This window comes from Hemitrygon akajei, chromosome 28, assembly GCF_048418815.1.
Source record: "Hemitrygon akajei chromosome 28, sHemAka1.3, whole genome shotgun sequence".
Classification (NCBI taxonomy): Eukaryota; Metazoa; Chordata; class Chondrichthyes; order Myliobatiformes; family Dasyatidae; genus Hemitrygon; species Hemitrygon akajei.
Window position 1 is genome coordinate 168,829 of NC_133151.1, and position 27,874 is coordinate 196,702.

A 27,874-nucleotide genomic window follows, 5' to 3' on the forward strand; every position below is an offset into this window, starting at 1 on the left:
TGAAATTTTTTGAATGTCGAAACGCCTAGACAGAGTGGATGTAGAAAGTATGTTTCCCATGGTGGAGGAGCTTAGGACAAGAGGACATAGCCTCAGGATAGAGGGGCATCCATTTAAAATAGAGATGCAGAGAAATTTCTTTAGCCAAAGGGTGATGAATTTGTGGAATTTGTTGCCACATGCAGCTGTGGAGGCCAGGTCGTTGGGTGAATTTAAGGCAGAGATTGATAGGTTCTTGATTGGACATGGCATCAAAGTTAGGGGGAGAAGGATGGGAAGTGGGGTTGAGGAGGCTAAAAAAGGATCAGCCATGATTAAATGGCAGAGCGACTCGATCTCGGCCCAAAACGTCGACAGTGAGTCCTGACAAAGGGTCTCAGCCCAAAACATCGACAGTGCTTCTTCCCATAGATGCTGCCTGGCCTGCTGCGTTCCACCAGCATTTTGCGTGTGTTGCTTGAATTTCCAGCATCTGCAGATTTCCTCGTGTTTGCCACAAGAGGTAACAGGTTTAAAGTGCTGTGGAGTAGGTACAGAGGAGTTGTCAGGGGTAAGTTTTTTACTCAGAGTGGTGAGTGCATGGAATGAGCTGCCAGAAAACTGTATGACAACCCTACTGCTACGATTAAAATCACTGGATATTTATCAAATAGTTTTACCCTAGAAAGGGGCACGAGACAGGGTTGTGCATGGTCACCGCTACTCTTCGCATTATATCTGGAACCATTAGCTCAATACATCAGGCAAAATGAAGATATCAGGGGAATTACTATTAAAGTGACAGAGCATAAATTGGCCTGTTACACAGATGACATTTTGATCTATCTAGGGCAACCAACATACTCTTTACCTAAATTGATGCAATCCTTTGAACATTATGGTCAATTATCAGGATACAAGATCAACATAGATAAAACCCAATTACAGTCGGCCCTCCTTATCCGCGGGGGATTGGTTCCGGGACCCCCCGCGGATACCAAAATTCGTGGATGCTCACGTCCCTTATTCAACCTGTCTCAATGCGGTAGATCTTAGGACCCAGCGGAACCCCAGACCTTATTTAACGTGACTCTGAATCCGCAGTGTTTCTGTTCACGAAAATAATCACGATTGTGATTGAAAATAAAGTGGAAATAATAAAGCGATCAGAAAGAGGTGAAATGCCATTGTCATTGGAAAAGCGTTAGGCTACAGTCGGTCAACGATCGGAACAATTTTAAATGATAAAGTGAGAAAGGCTCTGCCCCGATGAAAGCTACAATTATTACTAAGCAACGCAATGGTTTAATTATTGGGTTTTGGGTTTTTGATCCTCACATCAACCCGGCACGGTGGAGAGCGCACTTGATAGCGGTTTGTCACTGGATCGAACTCAGGAAGAAGTTCCTGAGCCCAGCGCTGAAACATACATTCTTAAGTGTTTTATATGCATAGAAAGGTAAAATATATACTATATACTGAGACAAACATTTGACTAACTGACACTAAATAATACCGGATGTACCTGTTCCGACTTACTGAGTAAGAGAACTTACGATTTTTTTCGATCCCAATCCACGATAACCCACGCACATCCTCCCGTATACTTTAAATCATCTCTAGATTACTTATAATACCTAATACAATGTAAATGTTATGTAAAATAGTTGTTATACTGCATTGTTTAGGGAATAATGACAAGAAAAAAAGTCTGTACATGCTCGAACAACAAGTGCTGGAAGAGCACTTCCGGGTTTTCGCGATTTGCGGTCGGTTGAATTCACGCATGCGGAATTTGCGGATAAGGAGGGCAGACCGTACTTTCATATAACTATAGCCCACCAAGAGAAATTGAAAGTAGATTCCCCTGGGCGTGGCAAACAGATGCTTTCAAATATTTGGGCATTATTATGCCAAAAGATTTGGCAAAATTATCAGAATGCAGTTATCAGCCTATATATATAAAAAACTAAGGAAGATATAACAAGATGGAATCTAATCCCTTTTTTTAGTCTCAGTTCAAGGATTGAATCTATTAAAATGAACATACTGCCCAGACTATTATATCTCTTTCAGACCCTACCAATAGAGATTAATCAAAATCAATTCAATGAATGGAACAAAATGTTATCAAGATATATTTGGCAAGGTAAAAGGCCTAGAGTTTGTCTCAAAACTCTGCAATTAGCCAAGGAAAAGGGGGGATGGGGCCTACCTTCTCTTAGAGATTATTATTTGCAGCACAGTTGAGAGCTGTGATATGTTGGTGCAACCCATCATATGATGCTCAATGGAAAAACATTGAGGAGGGGATACTTCCCATCCCTATACAGGCAATTCTGGCTGTTAACAAATACAAAGGTACATAAATACTATTGATAACCTGTGGGTGAAATGGACTCTTAAAATATGGAAATCTATTATAAAAGAATATAAACTAGAGGGAGATATTGCAATTCTTAAATGGTATTCATATGACTTGGATTTTACACCAAATAAACTGGATGCAGGATTTGAGGACTGGACAGCTAAAGGACAATATGATGAAAGAAGGAACACTTCTGTTTTGAAATGCTTAAAGAGCAACACTTATTAGAAAAACAAGACTTTTATCGGTATTTACAGATGTGACAATATGTTAATAGGATGGTTAAAAATGTAACCAAGACAAGAACATATTTGATAGAACTATTTAGAAAAGCATATAATTCAGAGAATGGTAGTAGAATCATTTCAAGTGTGTATAAGGGTTTGTCAAATCTTAAAACACATTTGACTTCATACATTAAAACAAACTGGGAGAAGAAAGGAGGGATAATTATATCTGAGAAAGAATGGACAATAATATAGAGGTATCAATGGAAGTGTACCAGTTCGCAGAAATGGAGGGAGTTGGGATGGAAAAACTTGGTAAGATATTTTATTACACCCTCTCAGAAATCCCATTATGACCGCCCTGTTTGCTAGAGAAATTGTGGAAATCAAAATGCAAACCATTATCATATTTTCTGGGAATGCGCCATTATCAAAGACTGTTGGAGTGGGATACACAATGCCCTACAAGACATCTTTAAATGTGAAATATCCTAAGAAAGTAAGACCATGTATTTTGGGTATATACCTCAAGAATAGTTGAAAAGATATATTTAATGAATATACTGTTGGTAAAAAGACTTTTACTAGGAAATGGTTATCACAGAAGAGCCCAACCTTAAATGCATGGATGGAAATTACAATGGACATTTACAAAATGGAGAAGATAACAGCATCTGTTAATCATAATTTGGGACAGTTTGATTCATACTGGGAAAAATGGTTTAACTACATAACACCTCATAGGCCTGATTTTATCCTCACAAATCAATGAATATGTTGTAAAAAAAAAGATCACTCCCTACTTGTACATAATTTTCTTCTTTCCCTTGTTCTTTCTTTCCTCTCTTTTCTACAAGTGTATACCTCAGATAAATATTATGTGGAGATTTGTGGCATATATGACTATATGATATATAGGTACAATATCTGAAATACATCTTATGGAAATGTTTGATGATGAACTTCAATAAAAAATAAATTGCAAAAAAAAGGAATGTGCTGCTGGCAATGGTGGTGGAGGCGGATACGAGACACCTGGATAGGTACATGGAGCTTAGAAAAATAGAGGACTATGGGTAAGCCTAGTAATTTCTAAGGTAGGGACATGTTTGGCACAACTTTGTGAGCCAAATGGCCTGTATTGTTTAGAAACATGGGAAACCTACAGCACAAAGTTGTGCCAAACATGTCCTATCTTAGAAATTACTAGGCTTACCTATAGCCCTCTATTTTTCTAAGCTCCATGTACCTATCCAAAAGCCTCTTAAAAGACTCTTGTGGCAACCATTTCAGCCCTGGGAAAAAACCAATGACTATCCACACAATCAACGCCTCTCAACATCTCTCCTTTGTTGCTCCAAGGAGAAAAGGCTGAGTTCATTCAACCTATCCTCATAAGACATGCCTCCCAATCCAGGCAACATTCTTGTAAATCTCCTCTGCACCCTTTCTATGGCTTCCACATCCTTCCTGTGGTGAGGTGACCAGAACTGAGCACAGTACACCCAAGTGGAGTCTGACTAGGGTCCTATATAGCTGCAACACTACCGCTCGGCCCCTAAATTCAATTCCATGATTGATGAAGGCCAATACACCATATGCCTTCTTATTCACTGAGTCAACCTGCTCAGCTGCTTTGAGCGTCCTGTGGACTCGGACCCCAAGATCCCTCTGATCTTCCACACTGTGCTGTAGGTTTTCTGTGTTTCTATAACTTTATACATATCTATCAATTCTCAAAGAAAACAAACACAATCATTAATTCTCTCATCATGACTGAAACATTCCATCCCAGACAAAGTCCTGCTGAATCCCCTCTGCACCAGCTCCAATGCAATCACACCCTTCCTATAGTTTGATGAGCTGAATTGTGTAGTATTCTAGTTGCTTCATGTTGTATAAAGTATTTATAATGTTTTATGAAGTATTACCATCACCATCTGCTTATGTATTCTGTGCCCCAGCTAATGAGAGCCAATATCACATTTGCCACCTTCACTATCTTATCTATCTGTGTTGCTGCCTTCAGGGATCAAAGGATTTGTACACTAGGGTTCCTCTGTTCTTCAAAACTTCCCAAGGCACTCAATCACAGTGTTCTTTAACCTTCACCTCCTCCCAATGTGCATCTTTGCACAATGTTCTCATAATTTCTATTTTTCATTGTTATGAAACATAGAAAACCTACAGCACACAAAGTTGTGCTGAACATGTCCTTACCTGAGAAATTACCTAGGCTTGCTAATAGCCCTCTATTTTTCTGAGCTCCATGTACCTATCCAGGTGTCTCATAAAAGACCCTATCGTATCCGCCTCCACCACCATCGCCAGCAGCCCATGCTTGCCTTTTAAACAGATTATTATTATTCTGTTGCCTGAGATTACCTATTAACACCTATTATTATCTATTACCTGAGATTACCTATTATATAGTGAGGACACTATTAACAGCACAGTCAATATTTCTGTATTGTTCAAACAATAATCCTACTTCTATATCCAAATGTTAAAATAGTTAACTAACATCAGTGTTCCCGCAGTGATCACTATTGATGCTTCTTCAGTTACAGGTTTCCAGCCAAAAAAATAGCCCTCCACCATGATCCACTGTTCCCTTCCAATTTTAGGTCTAATTTGCCAACTTGCCTTGAATCCAATGGGGTCTCTCAGGAAATTTAGAGAGGCTTGACCCTCCTCTTCCTCCTCCTCCTTTTTCTCTCACTCCTCCTTGTCCTCTTCTTCTCCCTCCCTCCTCCTGCTTGCATTACCACAATCTTCTGAACTGGTGTGTGTGTCAGGATATCTAAATCCTATATATTTATTGTATCACATTCTATAAAAATGCCTGTATTCTTAATGAACTGTACAACATATTTAAAGCAAAAATCCTGTGATCCTTTTCTGCAAAAGATTGTTAATGTTAAATCGTATTTTATTCTTTGATAACTTTAGCATCAACCATCCCTTCTCTTAATTATATCTTGAACACATTGTCACATGTTCAACCATTTCTTGCCGATTACAATACTTGCCCCTTCCAGTATTGTGTTTCTTCATTGAAAGCAATGTACCATTTAATTGTGTGCCCGAACTTCAATCTTGATATTATCACCTCCTCCCTTCTGCTCTTTCACACATTCCTCAACAATCCCACTTCTTTCTGGATTCTATAAAGATGTCTTTCAGTTCTCTTTTCATCCTAGTGTTTTCTCCACATTTTAAATTTCACTTTTAATAATGTTTTTCATTACTCTTTTACTGTAATTTCTTTGAATGTCCAAGTCCGCTCGTCTAGTTGCTTCCTTTGCTAGTTTCCTCAAATATCAATGTGTGCTGGCATCCACATTAAACATGTACAGAGTCCCACCATTTTGTCTATTAAGATTTTGTATTATCTCACACATAACGTCTGGTTTTGCCACTGAATATGAATCCTTTAGACTCGTGGTTGTTGTGGTTGACTCAGACTATATTAGAACTCTCATTGATCTTGCTTCCTCCTCCAACTGCAAGCGAATCATCCAGCTGTCATTTCACCTGTAAACACTGACAAATTATCATTTATCCTCACCTGCTTTTTCATGTTAAAATTAGGCACTACCAATCTACGATTTCCATTTTAGAACATCTGTGCATATTTTAAATATCCATAATAATTATTATTTACACAAGATTCAACTAAATTGATTTAAAATCACTGCTCTATTTTTTCTGTCTCCTTTTGAATAATTGAAGATCCACCTCTGGTACTTCAGACAGCCATGGAGACTGTCCAGGAAAAGGCACTGTAGCACTCACTACCTTATTACTAATTCCTATCCTTTCTGCTTTTCCTTCAATAGTCCATGCAAGACTTTCTTTCCTTTTCCCAGCATGGATCTAGAAGTTGTTTACTTGGATGATTTTCTCCATGCCCTTGTGGGTTTACCCAATATGTTAATGAAAACTGTGTTCTTCTCAGATCCTGAGGTGCCTCTCCCAACTCCAGCTGGTTTGCTGCCACTGGTGTTGTCCATATTGGCCCACTAATGCTTAACTTTGAATTACTGCATATCCAGTTTGTTGAGCATACTGTGTGATGCCAATCTACACAGCATACTTCCATAGTCCAGTATTGTTCTTATTAATCCAGTACATCAGGGGTTCCCAACCTGGGCCCCACGGATCCCTTGCATAGTGGTATTGATCCATGGCGGGAACCCCTGCTGTTTACTGCTTTCAGAGATTCCTGCAGCTCCACATTCCTTTCCTATTAAACACCTCAGAACATTTAGCACTTTCTTACTTTTGGTTATTATTTCTTTAACGTGTTACCATGTGAGTCTTTTATCGAACCAAATTCCTAAAAATCTAAAGGTATCCAGATTTTCTAATTCTATAGCATAAAGTTTTAGTTTGAAGTGTTATTGATAATGGTTGGGATCACCCATCTTGTAAAACACTGCGCAGAAGGCAATGGCAACCCACTTATGTAGAAAAAATTAGAACAATCATGGTCATGAGACCATGACTGCCGTTGTTATAGAGAAACATAGAAAACCTACAGCACTATACAGATCCTTCAGCCCACAATGCTGTGCTGAACATGTCCTTACTTTAGAAATTACCTAGCATTGCACATAGCCCTCTACATTTCTAAGCTCCATGTACCTATCCAGGAGTCTCTTAAATGACCCTATCGTATCCACCTCCACCACTGTTGCCAGCCGCTCATTCCATGCACTTATCACACTCTGCGTAAAAAAAAAAAACTTACCCCGACATCTCCTTTGTACCTACTTCCATGTGCCATAAAACTGTGCCCTCTCATGCTGCCATTTCAGCCCTGGGAAAAAGCCTCTGACTATCCACACAATCTATGTCTCTCATCATCTTATACACCTCTATCAGGTCATCTTTCAGCCTCCGTCGCTCCAAGGAGAAAAGGCCAAGTTCACTCAACCTATTCTCATAAGGCATGCTCCCCAAACCAGCCAACATCCTTGTAAATCTTCTCTGCACCCTTTCTATGTTTTCCACATCCTTCCTGTAGTGATGCGACCAGAACTGAGCACAATACCCCAAGTGGGGTCTGACCGGGGTCCTATATAGCTGCAATATTACCTCTCGACTCCTAAACTCAATACAGTGATTGATGAAGGCCAATGCACTGTATGCCTTCTTAACCACAGAGTCAACCTGCGCACACTGCCAAAAGTTTTACCATTAATACTATATTCTGCCATCATATTTGACCTACCAACATGAACCACCTCACACTTATCTGGGTTGAACTCCATCTGCCACTTCTCAGCCCAGATATGCATCCTATCAATGTTCTGCTGTAAGTTCTGACAGCCCTCCACACTATCCACAACACCCTCAACCTTTGTGTCATCAGCAAATTTACTAACTCATCCCTGCACTTCCTCATCCAGGACATGTATAAACATCACAAAGTTTAGGGCTCCCAGAACAGATCCCTGAGGCACACCACTGGTGACTGACCTCCATGCAGAACATGACCTGTCTACAACCACTCTTTGCCTTCTGTGGGCAAGCCAGTTCTGGATCCACAAAGTAATGTCCTCTTGGTTCCCATGCCTCCTTACTTCCTCACTAAGCATTGCATGGGGTACATTATCAAATGCCTTACTGAAATCCATATGCAATACATTTACTCCTCTACCTTCATCAATGTGTTTTGTCACATCCTCAAAAAATTCAATCAGGCTCATAAGGCATGACCTGTCTTTGACAAAGCCATGCTGACTATTCCCAATCATATTTTGCCTCTCTGAATGTTCATAAATTCTGCCGCTCAGGATCTTATCCATCAACTTACCAACCATTGAAGTAAGACTCACTGGTCTATAATTTCCTGGGCTATCTCTACTCCATTTCTTGAATAAGGGAACAGCATCCACAACCCTTCGATCTTCCGGAACCTCTCCCATCCCCATTGATTACCTAGCGTTCATCTTGTCTGGTCCCAGTGACTTATCCAACTTTGATGCTTATCCAACTTTCCAAAAGCCCTAGCACATCATCTTCCTTAATATCTGCATGCTCAAGCGTTTCAGTCTGCTGTAAGTCATCCCTACAATCACCAAAATCCTTTTCTGTAGTGAATACTGAAGTAAAGTATCTCTGCTATCTTCTCTGGTTCCATACACACTTTTCTACTGTCACACTTGATTGATCCTATTCTCTCACGACTTATCCTCTTGCTCTTCACATACTTGTAGAATACCTTGGGGATTTCCTTAATCCTGTCCGGCAAAGCCTTCTCATGGCCCCTTCTGGCTCTCCTAATTTCATTCTTAAGCTCCTTCCTGCTAGCCTTATAATTTTCTAGATCTTTATCCTTACCTAGTTTTTTGAACCTTTTGTAAGCTCTTCTTTTCTTCTTGACTAGATTTATAACAGCCTTTGTACACCACAGTTCCTGTACCCTACCATCCTTGCCCTGCCTCATTGAAATGTAACTGTGCAGAACTCCACGTAAATATCCCCTGAACATTTGTCACACTTCTTTCTAGTTGTTCTGTCCTCTTCCTAGTGAAAAAGATTATTTTGGATTTTGCTGCTGAAGATCTGAATCCCCATTTTAATGCCCAATCTTCCACTTTAACTGTTGCCTCTTGAAGTTTCTGTTATAAATTTCACATTCTCACTCCTTTTTCACCTAGTTCCATTTTCCACAAATAATGATACTCTGATACAACTATTTATATTAGGAAATATATAATTTCTCATATGGCAAATAGTATGGTCTAGCAACACTTTCCTGAGGGGTTGATTTTTCCACAATTTGTTTACTTAACATAGATTTCCCAATTTCCCGACTCAACCATGATAAATCTACCAATTAAAAGATCTTTTATCCAATTTAGCAGTCGATCTCTAATTCCCAATTTATATACTGCAATTTGATGATCAAACCTTCCTTCCACATCATATCAAATGCTTTCTCTGCATCAGGAAAGACTGTTACTGTGGTTTCCCTGTTCAGTTGAGCACTCCTCACCTCACGTTGATCAATGATTCCTCTTCCTCTCCGAAACCCACTCTGATATTTAAAAATTATCCCATTCTCTTTCAATGTAATACATCAATCTCTTAGGTATCATTTTTTCCATGGTCTTTCATAAATGGTGAGGTTAATGCTATTGGTCTAGAACTTGCCGAATTGTTTGGATTTTTGCCTGGTTTATGTATTGGAATTATAATTGCTTCTTTCCATGCTTTAGGAAATTTTCCTTTCTCCCCCATACATGATTAAATAACCTTAAAATAACTTCCTTCCCTTTCTGACTAAATCAGATAACATAGCTTATCTGATCTTTCCCGGGGGATGTTTTCTTTGCCTGTCTAAGAACACTATTTAATTCTTTCGTGGTGAACATCACATTTAATGTACCCTCAAAATTTCCATCCATCTCTAATGCTTCCAAGTTATCTAATAATGTTTCTTCTTTTCTCCTTTTTCCTTCATTACTCATATTGTCAGAACTGTCTACTTTAACAGAAGTGTGCACTGCGTTCTCTACATTCAATAGTGCAGCTCTACCCATCACAACACTGGTTATCCCGTTTCCCTGGTAATACTTCTTTTGTAATTATCTTTCAAATTCTTTCAGTGGGTGTTTGTATTCCTCCAGAGCCACAAAACTTACTGCAATATTCATTTTCCGAATTGTTTTTCTTACTATTGCTTGCATCTTTTTACACTCAATTAATTTTTGAAAATGTTGTATCTTCTTCAATAATCTAAATGCTCTATCACGATGTGTTGTTGCTTTCCCACACTCTTTTGTCCACCATGGCACCATTTCCTTGGTGTGTGTATTGTTGCCATATAGAGATCGACATCCTGATTAATATTAATATTCTGTAATTCCTGATCACTGTCTCTGGCCCCAACACCCTGACCATTTCTATCTGATCTGGTGCTTAAATTGTCCAAATCTCGAGTTATTTCTTGCTCTGCCACTTCAATATGCTCTTGAGCCCAGGCTGCACCACCTCCATTCAGTTCATATCTGACCTTTCAAATTCGCCTTGCCATTTAAATTGATCAAACATGATGTCTTTCCTCACTGTCAGGCCCAGACTCTGCTTTGCTCAGTTCTGCAGCATCAAATTGTTTTCAAGACCACTCTAACAATGGCCATACATCAGCCCATTCCCCACACTACCTATTGCTGTTTCTTTCAAAACCTCCCATCAACACTTCCCTGATAAAGATGCTGTAACCAATGTTAAATCAATCGTTACCTCAGAACCTGCATTAAAATTTACTCTTTTTCTACTTCCATCAATGATATATTTCAAATTTTCCTTTTCCATAAGTTCTTCTACACTGATCCATTAAAATCATCATGCTCACCCCACAATGTGCTGTCCCCACACTCTATACCAATTTGCTGCAGATAAACTATTTCTAATTTCTTACAAGGATTAGATATTAATGATTTTAATTGTACCTTCCTTTGTTAATATTTTGCTTACTATGTACTCCCGTTCTTCTCCTTCCTTTAATTCTCTATATTGTACACCCCTTTTAACAAAAGTTATACGCCCACACCCTCTTCCATTAACTATCATTTCTTACACTTTCAGAACCATTGATTAGTGTTGGGTTAAGTCATGCTTCTTGCAATCGTATCACATCTGATTTCTCAACAAAATCCCTCACATAACTCTTAAATTTCTGTCCATTTGTTATTAACCTTCTCGTGTTCCACTGAAGAATAGTATTAGTAACTTTGTAAATAAACCTCAAGATTTGGAACATTTGACCCAGTTCTACCTGCACTTGCTCCCATGATAGCTCTCTCATATTCAAAAACTTCACTGCTGCCTCACTATCATTTTTATCTTTTCCATTTTAGATTTTGCCTGCTCAGAACAATTAGTAAACATTTATCATGAATAAAACTAGTTTATCTGTATGTATCGCTGTTGTTGAATTATTTCTATGACCTTGTCTTGTATTTGCATTTGAATCATTTCCTTCTTTAACTCTTCTCTCATTGTTCATCACGCTAACTGCTTCCACATATGACACATTACGCTGTGCTCTCATTTGTTGGACTTCACATCTCCCATTGGCTACTGTCTGGGCCCCACCACAGTAACGACTTTTTGCTAGTTCATCTTGTTTGCATTGCTCATACAGATGTTCTCCACATCTACACACCTCCGCCTTCCTTTACACACCACCATTACATTGCCATATTTCTACATTTATAACACTAAGTGATGGTGGGACGTAGGCTCTGACACTAAAACACATGATTCCAATCGTTACTTTTGCAGGTAAGATTGAACCCTGAAATATTAACATTACAGATGTTATCAACCTTTTCTCCATTCTTTACTGCTTTTGATCCTTTTATCTCAGTTGCCAATCCTCATTTAATATTTTTCTTTAGTTCCTTGGGGTTTTCTCCAATTTGCATTCCTGTTATCACCCCTTCAATACTATTTTCCCCAATACTCTCTTTTCTATAACCTTACTTCTGCCAGTGTTTAGTACCTTCATTACTTTGTCCCTCCACTCCGAATTTTCACAAACAACCAAAGTGCTCCATCATGCAAAATCTTTGCCATACTTATATCCCTATTAACTGTTACTCAGTGCTGTTGGACGCAATACATTTATTTCACTCCCTTGCTTAGACATTAAACTCCTCTTCTATCACCTTCCTTTCAGTCGATAGTTGTTCTCTACCATCATTATAATTTTCTCATTTATTTTTACTGCACCTGTCTGCACTTTCTCCCAGTACTCATTGACCCCTACAGCCTTCTCTTCCATTCCACCATGACTACCTGGCATTCTGACTCAACCACAGTTCAGAAGCCACCTCTGCCACCAACCGTCTCCTGTCACCTATGTACTGCCACCTCCCCCATCTGACCAAACAAAGACTAGGTTTAAATAGGCTGCAGCTGATGATTTGGAAGTGAGCAGGTGACTCCTGTTAGTTGGGTAAACACTGGGAGGTGTCTTCCTGGGCCTAATCTTTTGGATCAGACTTCCAGGTGAGATCTTGACAGAAGCCTTGCTGAAATCCATGTGGACTACCTCAACATCAATACATTTTGCTACCTCCTTGAATTTGTTTGTTTTCTCTTTCTGTCTGGTACATTGTGAGGAGACGACCAATACAATAGAGCTGTTCAGAAGGTCCGTCACTTCCCATAATAGTCCCACATATGACTGTCATTGAAGTGTGCATATTTCTATCCTTTATCTCTATTTGTATAATGTCCTTGATAACCCTGGCAAGCATTTTGTATATATTCCAGCTCAGTTGGTAAAAGTCAGTGCAAAGTAATGAGTTTGTTTAAATTTTGCAGAAATGTGAATTCTCAGCATCACCTAAGGGTTCAGAGTCTGGCTGTGTGATGGATTTGAACTGCCCACTGTGACATACTGTTCTCTTTGCAGGGAAGCATCGGCAAGCATGGCTCACCTGGGAAGTCGGTGAGTACAGTGGTCACTCCTCTCCTTACTATCTGCTGTCTTATCAGAACACAAGCCCAAGCATCCCACAGAGTGCATTAACAAGGATTTGATGCCGGAATCCAGCATCATGGTAGAGAGAGCTGTACCTCTGGAGTTGTCTCTACAGTTCGGGCCATTCAGTTCAAAGTCTTCTTCCTCCAGAGGAGCTTTCTCAGGGTTAAAGCGGCATGGCTGAATGGCAGAATTTCCTGGGGAGGGGAGATTGAGACTGAAGTTAGAAGCTGAAATTTTTTCTTGATGTGCAAATCTGATTTCAGAATCCAGTCTTACAGGGACGTTGCAGCTGATGACTCATTTCTATGGGTCCTCTCTACCTCAGTGATGTTAGGAATTGGGATACCTTATCCCCTCTTTGGAACAGGTCCTGGGCTGGAGCCTGGGACACACCTGATGACGCAAGTGAGCCATCCTCCTTATATTCATGAAAGCAGCTCTTAATATCTACCCAGTTGCAGTAGGCAGTTCTTTAGGACCAAAAGGAAAGGAAATGCCATATTTAAGCCTGTGTGGATTTTGACAGGGGTAGAACGTCGGAGGGTAGGGACTGCTCCATGAGGGATTCTTTAGCCAAAGGGTGCCGAATCAATGTTATTAATTGCCACTGACATATGTGGAAGGCAAGTCAAAGGGTTTATTTAAATTACAGGTTGATAGATTATTGAGTGATGGGGTTATCAAAGGTTATGGAGAGAAGCATGGGGAATGGGATTGAGAAGGATAATAAATTAGCCATGATGGAATCGTGGAGCAGACTTGATGGGCTGAATGGTCTAATTGGTTATTGAGCACAGCAGCCTTGGGAATGCGCACCTTCTGTTAAGAGACCATGGGGACCAATATCTGTTGGGCATCAGCCATGTCCCGATGACAAAGCCACTCAGCCAGTGCCAGTGGGCCAAGCTCCCAGATGAGCTTGACCCACTAATCACAGCCATCCCACTCAATGCCATTGTGTGTGGAACTGTATCTCAGTCAGGCAAAGCTTTAGGTTTTCCTCACTGTTAAAATACAAGATGTTGCCATTTAGAGAAATTTAGTGATTCCTTACTTGAATCACATAATTATTGGTGAGGCCAAATTTAGAGTACCATGTGCATTTCTGGTCACCTACCCACAGGAAAGATATCAATAAGTTTGAAAGAGCATGGGGAAAATTTTCAAGGATGTTGTCAGAACTTCAGGACCTCAATTACAGGGAAAAGTTGAATAGGTTAGCACTTTATTCCCTAGAGTGGAGGAAAATGATGGGCTATCTTATAGCGGTATACAAAATTCTGAGCAGTATATGATGAGAGACTGAGGCAAGGATGGTTAGTACTCAATTGCTGGAGTATCCAAGACTGAAATGAGGACAGGGTCCAAAACTTGACTTTAGATGAGAATCCAAAGTTGAGCTGATGAGTAAGCGCCAAACCTCAGTTCAGGTGCTCTTTAAATATTAAAACCCTGGCGCCAAAACATGGCCTCCAATTAGTGGGGCTGGCCTGAATCTTTAAAGCGGCCATAACAGCTATCCATATTCTGGAGAGTTAGTCTAAACCCCGGAGGCTGGCACGATTCAGTGCGTGACATAACAGGACCCCCTCCCCTACAGCCAACTCCTGTCGGCCCTGGATGCTTGGAAAGAAAGTGACTGTAGTCCTGAATGAAGTTGGATCCAAAGATGTCTCTTTCAGGAACCAGCACTATTGCCAGGATTTGAATCCCTCGTAGTCCACGAAGAACTGCCTAACACTTTGAACAGTTCGTGAACCCAGAATTCTTCTTATGGTGAAGACCTGTTCCCCATCAACATATCTGGGTGATGGCAGGACTGATGATGGTGGGGCTAAAGGACTGGTGTTTACAGGTTTTAATTTGGAAATGTGGAAGGTGGGATTGATCTTGACCACCTGGGAAGCTGCAAGGTGTATTCCACCAGATTTACTTTCTTGAGAACCTTGAAGGGTCCAGTGAACTTGGGCACTAATTTCCTGGACTCCACCCAGAAAGACAAATCCTGAGAGAATAGCCAGACCTGCTGCCAGGCAGCAAAAACTGGCCCCTGTCTGCTCAAATTAATTGTCCAAGGCAATGAATTTGCAGGCTTTTGCAAAATGATCTACAATTACCGTGATGGCAGTATTCCCCTTGGAAGACCTATAACCATATAACAATTACAGCACGGAAACAGGCCATCTCGGCCCTTCTCGTCCGTGCCGAACGCTTACTCTCACCTAGTACCACCGACCTGCACTCAGCCCATAACACTCCTATCCTTTCCTGTCCATATACCTATCCAATTTTACTTTAAATGACAATATCAAACCTGCCTCTACCACTTCTACTGGAAGCTCGTTCCACACAGCTACCACTCGCTGAGTAAAGAAATTCCCACTCGTGTTACTCCTAAACTTTTGCCGCCCATCTCTCAACTCATGTTCTCTTGTTTGAATCTCCCCTACTCTCAGTGGAAAATGCCTATCCACGTAAACTCTATCTCATAATTTTAAATACCCCTGTCAAATCCCCCCTCAACCTTCTATGCTCCAAAGAATAAAGACCTAACTGGTTCAACCTTTCTTTGTAACTTAGGTGCTGAAACCCAGGTAACATTCTAGTAAATCTCCTCTATACTCTCTCTATTTTGTTGACATCTTTCCTATAATTCGGTGACCAGAACTGTACACAAAACTCCAAATTAGGCCTCACCAATGCCTTGTACAATTTTAACATTACATCCCAACTCCTATACTCAATGCTCTGGTTTATAAAGGCCAGCATACCACCCTATCCACATGAGATTCCACCTTCAGGGAACTATGCACCATTATTCCTAGATCACTCTGTTCTACGGCATTCCTCAATGCCCTACCATTTACCATGTATGTCCTATTTGGATTATTCCTACCAAAATGTAGCACCTCACACTTATCAGCATTAAACTCCATCTGCCATCATTCAGCCCACTCTTCTAACTGGCCTAAATCTCTCTGCAAGCTTTGAAAACCTACTTCATTATCCACAACGCCACCTATCTTAGTGTTATCTGCATACTTACTAATCCAATTTACCACCCCATCATCCAGATCATTAATGTATATGACAACCAATATTGGACCCAGTACAGATCCCTGAGGCACACCACTAGTCACCAGCCTCCAACCTGACAAACAGTTATCCACCACTACTCTCTGGCATCTCCCATCCAGCCACTGTTGAATCCATTTTACTACTTCAATATTAACACATAAAGATTGAACATTCCTAACTAACCTTCCGTGCAGAACCTTATCAAAGGCCTTACTGAAGTCCATATAGACAACATCCACTGCTTTACCCTCGTCAACTTTCCTCATAACCTCTTCAAAAAATTCAATAAGATTTGTCAAACATGACCTTCCACGCACAAATCCATGTTGACTGTTCCTAATCAAACCCTGTCTATCCAGATAATTATATGTACCATGTCTAAGAATACTTTCATTTAATTTACCCACCACTGATGTCAAACTTACAGGCCGATAATTGCTAGGTTTACTCTTAGAACCCTTTTTAAACAATGGAACAACATGAACAATATGCCAATCCTTTGTCCCCATCCCCATTTCTAATGACATTTGAAATATTTCTGTCAGAGTCCCTGCTATTTCTATACTGACTTCCCTCAAGGTCCCAGGAAATATCCTGTCAGGATCCGGAGACTTATCCACTTTTATATTCTTTAAAAGTGCCAGTACCTCCTCTTCTTTAATCATCATAGTTTCCATAACTACCCTACTTGTTTCCCTTACCTTACACAATTCAATATCCTTCTTAGTGAAAACCGAAGAAAAGAGGTTGCTTGAGATCTCCCCCATCTCTCTTGGCGCTACACATAGCTGTCCACTCTGATTCTCTAAGGGAGCAATTTTATCCCTCACTATCCTTTTGTTATTAATATAACTGTAGAAACCCTTTGGATTTATTTTCACCTTACTTGCCAAAGCAACCTCATATCTTCTTTTAGCTTTTCTAATTTCTTTCTTAAGATTCTTTTTACATTCTTTATACTCCTCGAGCACCTCATTTACTCCATGCTGCCTGTATTTATTGTAGATATCTCTCTTTTTCCGAACCAAGTTTCCAATATCCCTTGAAAACCATGGCTCTCTCAAGCTTTTAACCTTTCCTTTCAGCCTAACAGGAACATAAAGATTCTGTCCCCTCAAAATTTCACCTTTAAATGACCTCCATTTCTCTATTACATCCTTCCCATAAAACAACTTGTCCCAATCCACTCCTTCTAAATCCTTTCGCATCTCCTCAAAGTTAGCCCTTCTCCAATCAAAAATCTCAACCCTGGGTCCAGTCCTATCCTTCTCCATAATTATATTGAAACTAATGGCATTGTGATCACTGGACCCGTTGTGCTCCCCAACACATACCACCGTTGCCTGACCTATCTCATTCTCTAACAGGAGATCCAACACTGTCCCTTCTCTAGTTGGTACCTCTATGAATTGCTGCAAAAAACTATCCTGCACACATTTTACAAACTCCAAACCATCCAGCCCTTTTACAGAATGGGTTTCCCAGTCTATGTGTGGAAAATTAAAATCTCCCACAATCATAACCTTGTGCTTACTACAAATATCTGCTATCTCCTTACAAATTTGTTCCTCCAATTCTCGCTCCCCATTAGGTTGTCTATAGTAAGTGTTATTACACCTTTCCCAATCCTCAATTCCACTTAAATAGCCTCCCTAGACAAGCCCTCTAATCTAAGCTGCCAAAGCACCGCTGTAATATTTTCTCTGACAAGCAATGCAACACCTCCCCCTCTTGCCCCTCCGATTCTATCACACCTGAAGCAACGAAATCCAGGAATAATTAGTTGCCAATCACACCCCTCCTGCAACCATGTTTCACTAATAACTAAAACATCATATTTCCAGGTATCAATCCATGCTCTAAGCTAATCCACCTTTCTTACAATGCTCTTAGCATTCAAATAAATGCATTTTAAGAAATTCTCAACCTCTTACTCTCTGTTTATCCCTAAAGGTGCAAACAACTTTACTATCTTTTTCTTTCTTCTCCCCTACATCTTCGGTCTGAGCGCTCCCCTTCTCTATCACCTGCCTGTCCTCCCTCACACACTGTCTACAAGCTTTCTCTATTTGTGAACTAACCTCCTCTCCCCTAGTCTCTTCAATTTGATTCCCACACCCCAACCATTCTAGTTTAAAGTCTCCCCAGTGGCCTTAGCAAATCTCCCCGCCAGAATATTGGTCCCCCTAGGATTCAAGTGCAACCCGTCCTTTTTGTACAGGTTACACCTGCTCCAAAAGAGGTCCCAATGATCCTGAAACTTGAATCCCTGCCCCCTGCTCCAATCCCTCAGCCACACATTTATCCTCCACCTCATTCCATTCCTACTCTCACTGTCATGTGGCACAGGCAGTAATCCCAAGATTATTACCTTTGCGGTCCTTCTCAACTCCCTTCCTAACTCCCTATATTCTCCTTTCAGGACCTCTTCCCTTTTCCTGCCTATGTCATAGGTACCTATATGTACCACGACCTCTGGTTCCTCACCTTCCCACTTCAGGATTTCTTGGACGTGATCAGAAACATCCCGGACCCTGGCACCAGGGAGGCAAACTACCATACGGGTCTCCTGATCGCGTCCACGAATTGCCTATCTAACCCCCAAACTATGGAGTTCCCTATTACTACTGCCTTCCTCTTCCTTTCCCTACCCTTCTGAGCCACAGGGCCAGACTCTGTGCTGGAGGAACGGCCACTGCCACTTCGCCCAGGTAGGCTGTTCCCCCCCCCCCCCAACAGTACTCAAACAGGAGTACTTATTGTCAAGGGGTACAGCCACTGGGGTACTCTCTAGTACCTGACTCTTCCCCTTCCCTCTCTTAACCGTGACCCACTTGTCTGCCTCCCGTGGCCCTGGTGTGACCACCTGCCTGTAACTCCTCTCTATCAACTCCTCACTCTCCCTGACCAGACAGAGGTCATCAAGCTGCATCTCCAGTTCCCTAACACAGTCCCTTAGGAGCTGCAGCTCAGCGCACCTGGTGCAGAATGGACGTCGGGGAGGCTAGGAGACTCCAGGACCTCCCACATCCGACACCGAGAACAGCAAGCTGCCCTCACACTCATAATTCCCCCTTTCCTCAAATAACAGGAAAAATTGAAAACTAAACCTACCTTGCCTCGCCTGTTTCCGCCTAAGCCTCTTGAGCCAAAGCCCTTAAGCCTTCACTCTGCTCCTGGCTCACTCTGCTGCCCGCTGTATGAGGCTGTGTTCCTTTTAGATCTTCCGCGCTTCACTGCCCAACGTCACATGCCTGCGCAGTCTGTTAACTCCAATGAGAAGAAAAAATCAAAATGGCTCCCGCAGCACTCCCGTTCTGATTCTCAGACTTCCTTCTCCAAATTCCTGTGACAAAATCCATGGAGATGTGCACCCATAGTCTGTCCAGAACAGGTGGAGGGTGAAAAAGTCCTTCAGGTTGGGTGCAGGGCTCCTTGTTACACCTTGCATGCCTGCACGTATTGTCGGACCTCTTTAGCCATTCAAGACCATCAGTATCTTAATGAATTCAAGGGTCCTGGCCATCGCTGGGTGAGTGTTCATTCTGGATGCATGACCCAATTGAAGTATAAATAGGACTGATCTTGGGAATCTCTCCTTGCACCTGAGCCTTGTGAATAATTGTGGTGATCCTCTATGAATTGGCTCTGTCTCCTTAACTTGGGACAAATGGTAGTAGACTGCTTCTCTCTTTCAGGTTCATCGAGCGGATGAGACATTGCACCTGGTTTCTGATTCTTTGATAGAATCTGGTTGATAGGTCAGGACAAAATTGAACCAGTTAAAGAAAAGAGACCTCATGGACTGTCTGGAATTCAGTCCTTTGGCCTCTTAAATGTAAGCCAGGTTCTTGTGGTCTGTCTGTACAATAAAAGGGTTCTTGGCACTCTCAAGCCAATGATGCCACTCCTCCAAAGCTAACTTGACTGTGAGCTGCTCTGGATTTCCGATATTGTGGTTCACCTCTGGCGGGGATAGCCACCTGGAGAAGAACGCATACATGAGCAGTTTATTGTCCGAAGGTGGCCGTTGAGGCAACACTGCACCCACTCCGATGTCTGAGATGTCCACCTCCACAATGATTAGGTGAAACCAAAATTGGAACTGTCTGCTGTTTCAGCACTGAAAAAGCAGCCTCCTTTTCAGTTGTCCAAACCCCTGGATCTCTTAGTTAGTGCTGTCAGTGGAGCCACTACTGAGCTGAAGTTCCTGATGAACTTTCTGCAAAAGTTGGCAAATCCTTGGATTAATTGGACTTGTTTCACATTGGATTGTTGTGGCCAATCTCTGACTGCTTTTATCTTAGTGGAAGCCATCTTAAAATTGCCATTAGAGATGACAAAACCCAAAAATAAAATGGTGACCATGTGAAATTTGGATTTCTCCAGGTTGATACAGAGTCCATGATCTAAAAGTCTCATTAGAATCAAAATCAGGTTTAATATCACTGATATTTGTCGTGAAATTTGTTAACCTAGCAGCATCAGTACAATGCAATACATGATAATATAGATAATAGAGAAAAATAAATTTGTGAAGAAGTAGTTTGATTAAAATACTGCAAAACATATAATATAAAAAAAAGTGAGGTAGTGCTCAGGGTTGCAATGTCCATTTAGAAATTAAATGGCAGAGGGATAGAAGCTATTCCTGACTCATTAAGTATGTGCCTTCAAGCTTCTGTACATCCTTCCTGATGGTAACAATGAGAAGAGGGCATGCCCTGGGAAATGGGGATCTTTAATGATGGATGCAACCTTTCTGAGGCACCGCTCCTTGAAGATGTCTTGGATACTCTGGAGGCTGGTACCTATGCTGGAGCCGACTACATTTACAACATCCAGTAGCTTATTCCGATCCTGTGCAGTAGTCACCCGCCTTCCCCCCCCCCCCCCCCCCCCACCCATACCAGACGATGCAGCCTGTCAGAATGCTTTCCACGATACATCTGTAGAGGTTTTTGCATGTTTTAGGTGATGAAGCAAATCTCCTCGATCTCTTAATGAAATGTAAGATAACTCTGATGTGAATGACGTGCTCCTCCATGGACTTTGAGAAGATTAGAATCTCATCCAAGTAGACGAAAGCATTCTTATGGAGAGTATCCCAGCCTGGAAAACAGCTGGGACATTTATGAGGCCATAGGGTATGATCAGGTATTCACAGTGTCCCGAGGAGGGGAGAAACAGCTGGAGGCCTATGAGCATCCTAAAGGGGAAGGGAGAGAGAAGAGGTGCATTACTTTAGTCTGATGTTTTGGAGCTTCAGAAGGTAAATATCTGCATGTTCTCTTTTTAAACACGAGAGAGTCTGCAGATGCCAGGCAGTATCTATGGAAAAGAGTATAGTTGACATTTTGGGTCAAGACCCTTTGGCAGGACTGCAGAAAAAAAAATTAGATGTAAATTTAAAAGGTGGGGGAGGGGAGAGAGAAGCACAAGGTGATCGGTGAAATTGAGAGGGGGAAGGGTTGAAGTAAAGAGCTGGGAAGTTGATTGGTGAAGAGATGCAGGGCTGGAGAAGGGGGTGTCTAATAGGTGGGGATATAAGGCTATGGAAGAAAAAAATGTGGGGAGGAGCACCCGAGGGTGGCGATAGGCAGGCAAGGAGATAACGTGAGAGAAGGAAAAGGGGATGGGAAATGGTAAAGTGCATTACCAGAAATTGGAGAAATTGATGTTCATGTCATCAGGTTGGAGGCTATCCAAACAGAATATAAGATGTTGTTCCTCCAACCTAAGTGTGGCCTCGACAATGGAGGAGGCCATGGGTAGACATACCAGAATGGGAATGGGAAGTTGAATTAAAATGGGTGGCCACTGGGAGATCCTGCTTCTTCTGGTGGTGAAGTGGTCTCCCAATCTATGTTCGGTCTCATCGATATATAGGAGGCTACTTCGGGAGCACCAGACATAATATATGACCCCCAACAGACTCACAGGTGAAGTGTCGCCTCACCTGGAAGGACTGTTTGGGGCCCTGAAAGTTAGTGAGGGAGGAGGTGTAGGAGCAGGTGTAGCACTTATTGCACTTGCAAGGATAAGTGCTAGGAGGGAGATAAGTAGGGAGGGAGTATATCACCATTCTTGCAGGTGGGTCACCAGGATCTTGAGCAGGAGGCGGGCTAGTCTTTGTCAGGAACTAGAACTGTGATGCATTGAGGCTGGCCTCAGGCTAGACCTCTTCATCATCTTGTCCACCAGGTGATTATGGAGGCTTCAAGGGGCTCTTCCAAGGCAAGGGCATCCTTTAGTTCACCTCGGAGTCCGTGGCAGTACAGAGTGGCCAAGGCCTTCCCATTCCAGCTGCTCTCTTCGGCCAGACTGCAACTCAATAGCATAGTAGGCAGCTAAATAACTATCCTGTCACAGCTTTATCGGACAGTCCGAGGCTTGGTTTGCTCTGGTGGGATGATGGAACACCCTCTCCATGGCGGCCAGGAATACCACTGAGTCCAAGCAAATCTCTGACCTTTGCTCCTTTGTTCCAGGCCAAGGCCCTCCCAGTCAGGAGAGCCACCTTTCTGCGCTCCGTTGCGGACAGGACAGCTGGAGTTCAAACACCAGTGAACATTGAGTGAGGAAGCCATGGCAAGAGTCCGGGTCACTGCAAAAACTCTAGGGTCGGAAGATGAATTGGCTCCACAGAACGACTGACAGCCTCACCCGAATGACTCTGGCTTCGTTCTTGTGATAGTTGGCGCATGGCGACCTGGAGGTCATGTGTCTCCAGGGTCTGTCTAGAAATGTTCTCGCTGTGGCTGGCCACAGCTGGCAAGAAGCTCTGATATGTTAGGCTCAATCGTACTGTGAGAGAGTCACAGTATGATTAGGTACCATGAATGGTTAGGACCCAAGTTCTGGAGATTAACGCTGAGACACCAGATGAGTCTGAAATGAAGTCAGGTTTTAAACTGGACACTAGATGAGAATCCGAAATTAAGCTGACAATTGAGCACCAAAACATGGCTGCCAGTTAGCGGGCAGGCCTGAATCGTTAAAGAGGCTGGACCTGCTAACCATATTCCAGGGAGTTAGTATCTAAACACAGGAGGCTGGCACAGTAAGGTGCGTGTTGTAACATAGTATATAGGATGTATTCATGCAGACTTCTTCCCCTCAGGTTGGCTGAGACTAAAACTAGAGGTCATAGTTGTAGGGTGAAAGGTGAAATATTTAAGGAGAGTCCGAGGCGCAGTCTCCTCACTCAGAGTGGTAGGAGTGTGAAATGAGCTGTAGCAGAAGTGAGTTCAATTGTAACATTTAAGAAAAGTTGTATACAGTCGGCCCTCCTTATCTGTGGGGGATTGCTTCCGGGACCCCCCCGAGGATACCAAAAAACGCGGATGCTCAAGTCCCTTATTTAGCCTGAGCAGTGCGGTGGTCTTTAGGACCTAGCGGAACCCCGGACTTTATTTAACCTGTCTCAGTGCGGTGGTCATTAGGACCTGCAGCAGCTCTGAATCTGCAGTGTTTCTGTTCACGAAAATAATCACGATCACGATTGAAAATAAAGTGGAAATAATAAAGCGATCGGAAAGAGGTGAAATGCCATCGGTCATCGGAAAAGTGTTAGGCTACAGTCTGTCAACGAGCGGAACAATTTTAAAGAATAAAGTGAGAAAGGCAATGCCCCGATGAAAGCTACAATTATTACAAAGCAACACAGTGGTTTAATTGTTGAATTACATGCATTTCCTAAGTGTTTTATATGCATAGAAAGGTAAAATGTATACTATATACAAAGACGAACGTTTGACTAACTGACGCTAAATAATACCAGATGTACCTGTTTCGACTTCAAATCCGACTTAAAGACGGACTCAGGAATGGAACTCGTTCATAATCCAGGGACTGCCTGTACTTTTAAATCATCTCTAGATTATTTATAATACCTAATGCTATGTAAATAGTTGTTATACTGTATTGTTTAGGGAATAATGACAAGAAAAAATAGTCTGTACATGCTCAAATAACGAGTGCTGGAGAGAGAACTTCCGGGTTATCCAGAGTCACGGTTGGTTGAATCCATGGATGCGGAACCCGCGGATAAGGAGGGCCGAATGTAGATATAAGATTGGATACGTATGTGAGAGGCTGTCATCTGGGTACACGTAGATGGGACAAGGAAAAAGGCAAGCCAGCAGTAACTAGATGGACCAAAGGACCTGGTTCTGTGACTCTGTAATTTTAGAGATTTAGTTACCACAGAAGTGGAGAGCATGTAGGAACAAGGTGGCTAACACTTCAGCCTGGAGTACTGGTGATGTTTTATGGTGCTCAGCCATACAGCCGAGAGCTCCTTTTTCAGTGAGTGTCACAGGGGATCATTCTGTTCTTCCCTGGGTTTAAGCTGAGAGGACGTTGCACTCATGGAGACAATATCCACTACTTGCCCACTCCTCTCGCTACATTGGCACAGGTAATAAAGAGTCTGCCCATACCATGGTGCTACAGTTTACTCCTGGTGATAATCAGAAAGTTGAGCTGGGATTTGCTGAGCACAGATATCTGGTAAGAGTACCATTACTAAAGAAGTATATCCTTGCCTGTAAAGTGCTCTGGGTGTCATGCAGTTACTTTAGAAATGTACCTGTCCTTGAACTCTGCATTTTAACCAATACTTAACATTCTCCTTTGTTATTGACAGGGCAAGCGTGGTCCTCAAGGTGTCCCTGGGCATGATGCAGAGAAGGGAGACAAGGTAGGTGGTCCACGCTCCAGCCTTCACTGCTGCAGGCCCGCTCACCCAGATCACAGACGGTGTTTGCTCATCCCAAGGGCTGATTTTCATGCCCCTGTAGATCTCTGCCCACGTAAATCACAGAGGTAAAAAGGCCTGAATTTGTCAGTAGCAGGATGTTCACGTTCTTCCCACTCAGTCGTAACGGTCACAGCACACTGACATCAGTCTCAGTGACACTGGACTCATCACACTGACATCAGTCTCATGACACTGGGCACATCACATTGACAATAGTCTTATTGACACTGGAAACATCACAGTGACAACCGTCTCAGTGACACTGGGCACATCACATTGAAAACAGTCTCAGTGACACTGTGAACATCACATTGATATCAGTCTCTGTGGCACTGGGTACATCACATTGACATCAGTCTCAGTGACACTGTGAACATCACAGTGACATCAGCCTTAGTGACACAGGGGACATCACAGTGACAACAGTCTCAGTGACACTGGTCACATCACAGTGACATCAGTCTCAGTGACACTGGGCACATCACAGTGACAACAGTCTCGGTGACACTGTGAACATCACAGTGACATCAGTCTCAGTGACACTGGGCACATCACAGTGACAACAGTCTCGGTGACACTGTGAACATCACAGTGACATCAGTCTCAGTGACACTGGGCACATCACAGTGACAACAGTCTCGGTGACACTGTGAACATCACAGTGACATCAGCCTCAGTGACACAGGGAGCATCACAGTGACATCAGTCTCAGTGACACTGGGCACATCACAGTGACAACAGTCTCAGTGACACTGGTCACATCACAGTGACATCAGTCTCAGTGACACTGGGCACATCACAGTGACAACAGTCTCAGTGACACTGTGAACATCACAGTGACATCAGCCTCAGTGACACAGGGAGCATCACAGTGACATCAGCCTCAGTGACACAGGGAGCATCACAGTGACATCAGTCTCAGTGACACTGTGAACATCACAGTGACATCAGCCTCAGTGACACAGGGAGCATCACAGTGACATCAGTCTCAGTGACACTGTGAACATCACAGTGACATCAGCCTCAGTGACACAGGGAGCATCACAGTGACATCAGCCTCAGTGACACAGGGAGCATCACAGTGACATCAGTCTCAGTGACACTGTAAACATCACAGTGACATCAGCCTCAGTGACACAGGAGCATCACAGTGACATCAGCCTCAGTGACACAGGGAGCATCACAATGACATCAGTCTCAGTGACACTGTGAACATCAGTCTCTGGCACTGCGTACATCACACTTTCTTAACCACAGAGTCAACCTGCATGGCTGATTTGAGTGTCCTATGCACTCAGACCCCAAGATCCCTGTGAACCTCCACACTGCCAAGAGTCTTACCATTAATACTATATTCTGCCATCATATTTGATCTACCAAAAAGAACCACCTTGTGAGATCTCACCTTGACTGGTCTCATCAGACCATCGATATTCCGTACTGGCCGACACTGTGGGATCGGTTGCCCCTTGGGGAGACCAACGTTTTGCCAGTGCCACTCTTAGGTTACCCAATTGGAGAAATGCTCCCCCAGCCCCTTGCCCCCCCCCCCAGGCTTGGGAACACAGTCACTGCCTGCTGTCCTCTGAGTCAACAGCCCTCACCAGCAGCATCTCCTCTCAGAAGGCTTTGAGAGCAGGAAATGTGGCAAACACTTTTTTTTAATACAAGTCACTTAATATCCTATTGTTCTGCATTGGTGATAATTTCACACTGAAGTTTTTATATTCTATCTGTTTTGAAGGGGGAGCGTGGAGACCCAGGTATCACAGGATCCCAAGGACTGAAAGGGGAAAAGGTTGGTGCTCCACACTAAAGCAGGATTTTGTCATCCAGAACCTGTTTTTATTCTATGAGTAGCTGTCAGTACCCGGCTGGTAGCATAGTGGCATCAGTGCTGGACTGTGGAGTGGGAGCTCTCTAGTTCGAAACTGGCCAGCTTTTCATTCCTGCTGGGTTAAGAGTTGGTGATCTCTTTAAAAAAAAACTCACCCGGCAAAAGGCAATGGGAAACGACTGCTGTAACTTGCCTCGTACGCGATTTCCCAGTACATCAGAGCAGCGTGGGAGGAAGTTGTCCACTAACTGGAAAAATTCCGGATGCGATGTACCTTTCCAGTTGACAGTGGCCTGGGATCACTGTTACTGGACTTAGCTCTGAGCCAGAACTCAAGGGTTCACCTCCCATCCCAGAGTGTGAAGTCAGCTGCTGGGCCACTGCTATCTTGATAGTAGTGATTGACCATGACCATCTGCTGTCTCAGGAAGGGCCCCTCTGTGTTAGTGCAGAAAACTGCTTCTCCCCTTGACCACAGGTCACCCCCAAGTATGATGAAGGATCTAAGCCCGAAACATCAGCTGTTGGTTTCTCTCCATTGGTGCGACCTGAACAGCTGTGTTTACACAGAACATTACAGCACCATAAAGACCCTTTGGCCCACCATGTTCTGCCGACCTTTTAACCTGCTCAATCTAACTCAGATCTCAATCAATCCACGTTCCTTCAGCATTTTGTGTGTGTACCTCTCTTAGCATTAGTACCGTCATCTCATTGTCATCTGTGGATTCCAGCTAGGTAGAGATGCATTACCACCGTCATCTCATTGTCATCTGTGGATTCCAGCTAGGTAGAGATGCATTACCATGTTCCTCTCACAGAACTCCAGGACACTGCCTGGCATTACTGTTTATTTCTTCAAATTCCTCCTGCATGGAAAGACGTCATTTGACCCATTCATCCCCTCCCTGCTGCCTTGCATTTCTGCTAGATTCAGAGTGTACTTCTTCATTAAATTAATGACATTTGCATCAACAAGCAACATAACCTGTGGATGTGCTGGTGGCAGCCTGCAAGAGTTGCCACACTTCCCAGCACCAACTTAGCATGCCCACAATGCTCAGCAGAACAGCACAGAACACAGTAAAATAGAAACACAGAACGCAAT

At 42.7% G+C, this 27,874-nt stretch overlaps 1 protein-coding gene across 6 annotated transcripts in view; it reads left to right on the forward strand.

Annotated features, from left to right (window-relative positions):
- Positions 1–27,874, forward strand: part of LOC140717613 (uncharacterized) — a 344,930-nt gene that overhangs the window by 167,476 nt on the left and 149,580 nt on the right. For all 6 annotated transcript variants that reach the window (XM_073031183.1, XM_073031184.1, XM_073031186.1 and 3 more), the window contains 3 exons: positions 13,016–13,051; positions 24,816–24,869; positions 26,674–26,727. In XM_073031183.1, the coding sequence (XP_072887284.1) occupies positions 13,016–13,051; positions 24,816–24,869; positions 26,674–26,727 (144 nt within the window). The remainder of the gene's footprint in view (positions 1–13,015; positions 13,052–24,815; positions 24,870–26,673; positions 26,728–27,874) is intronic.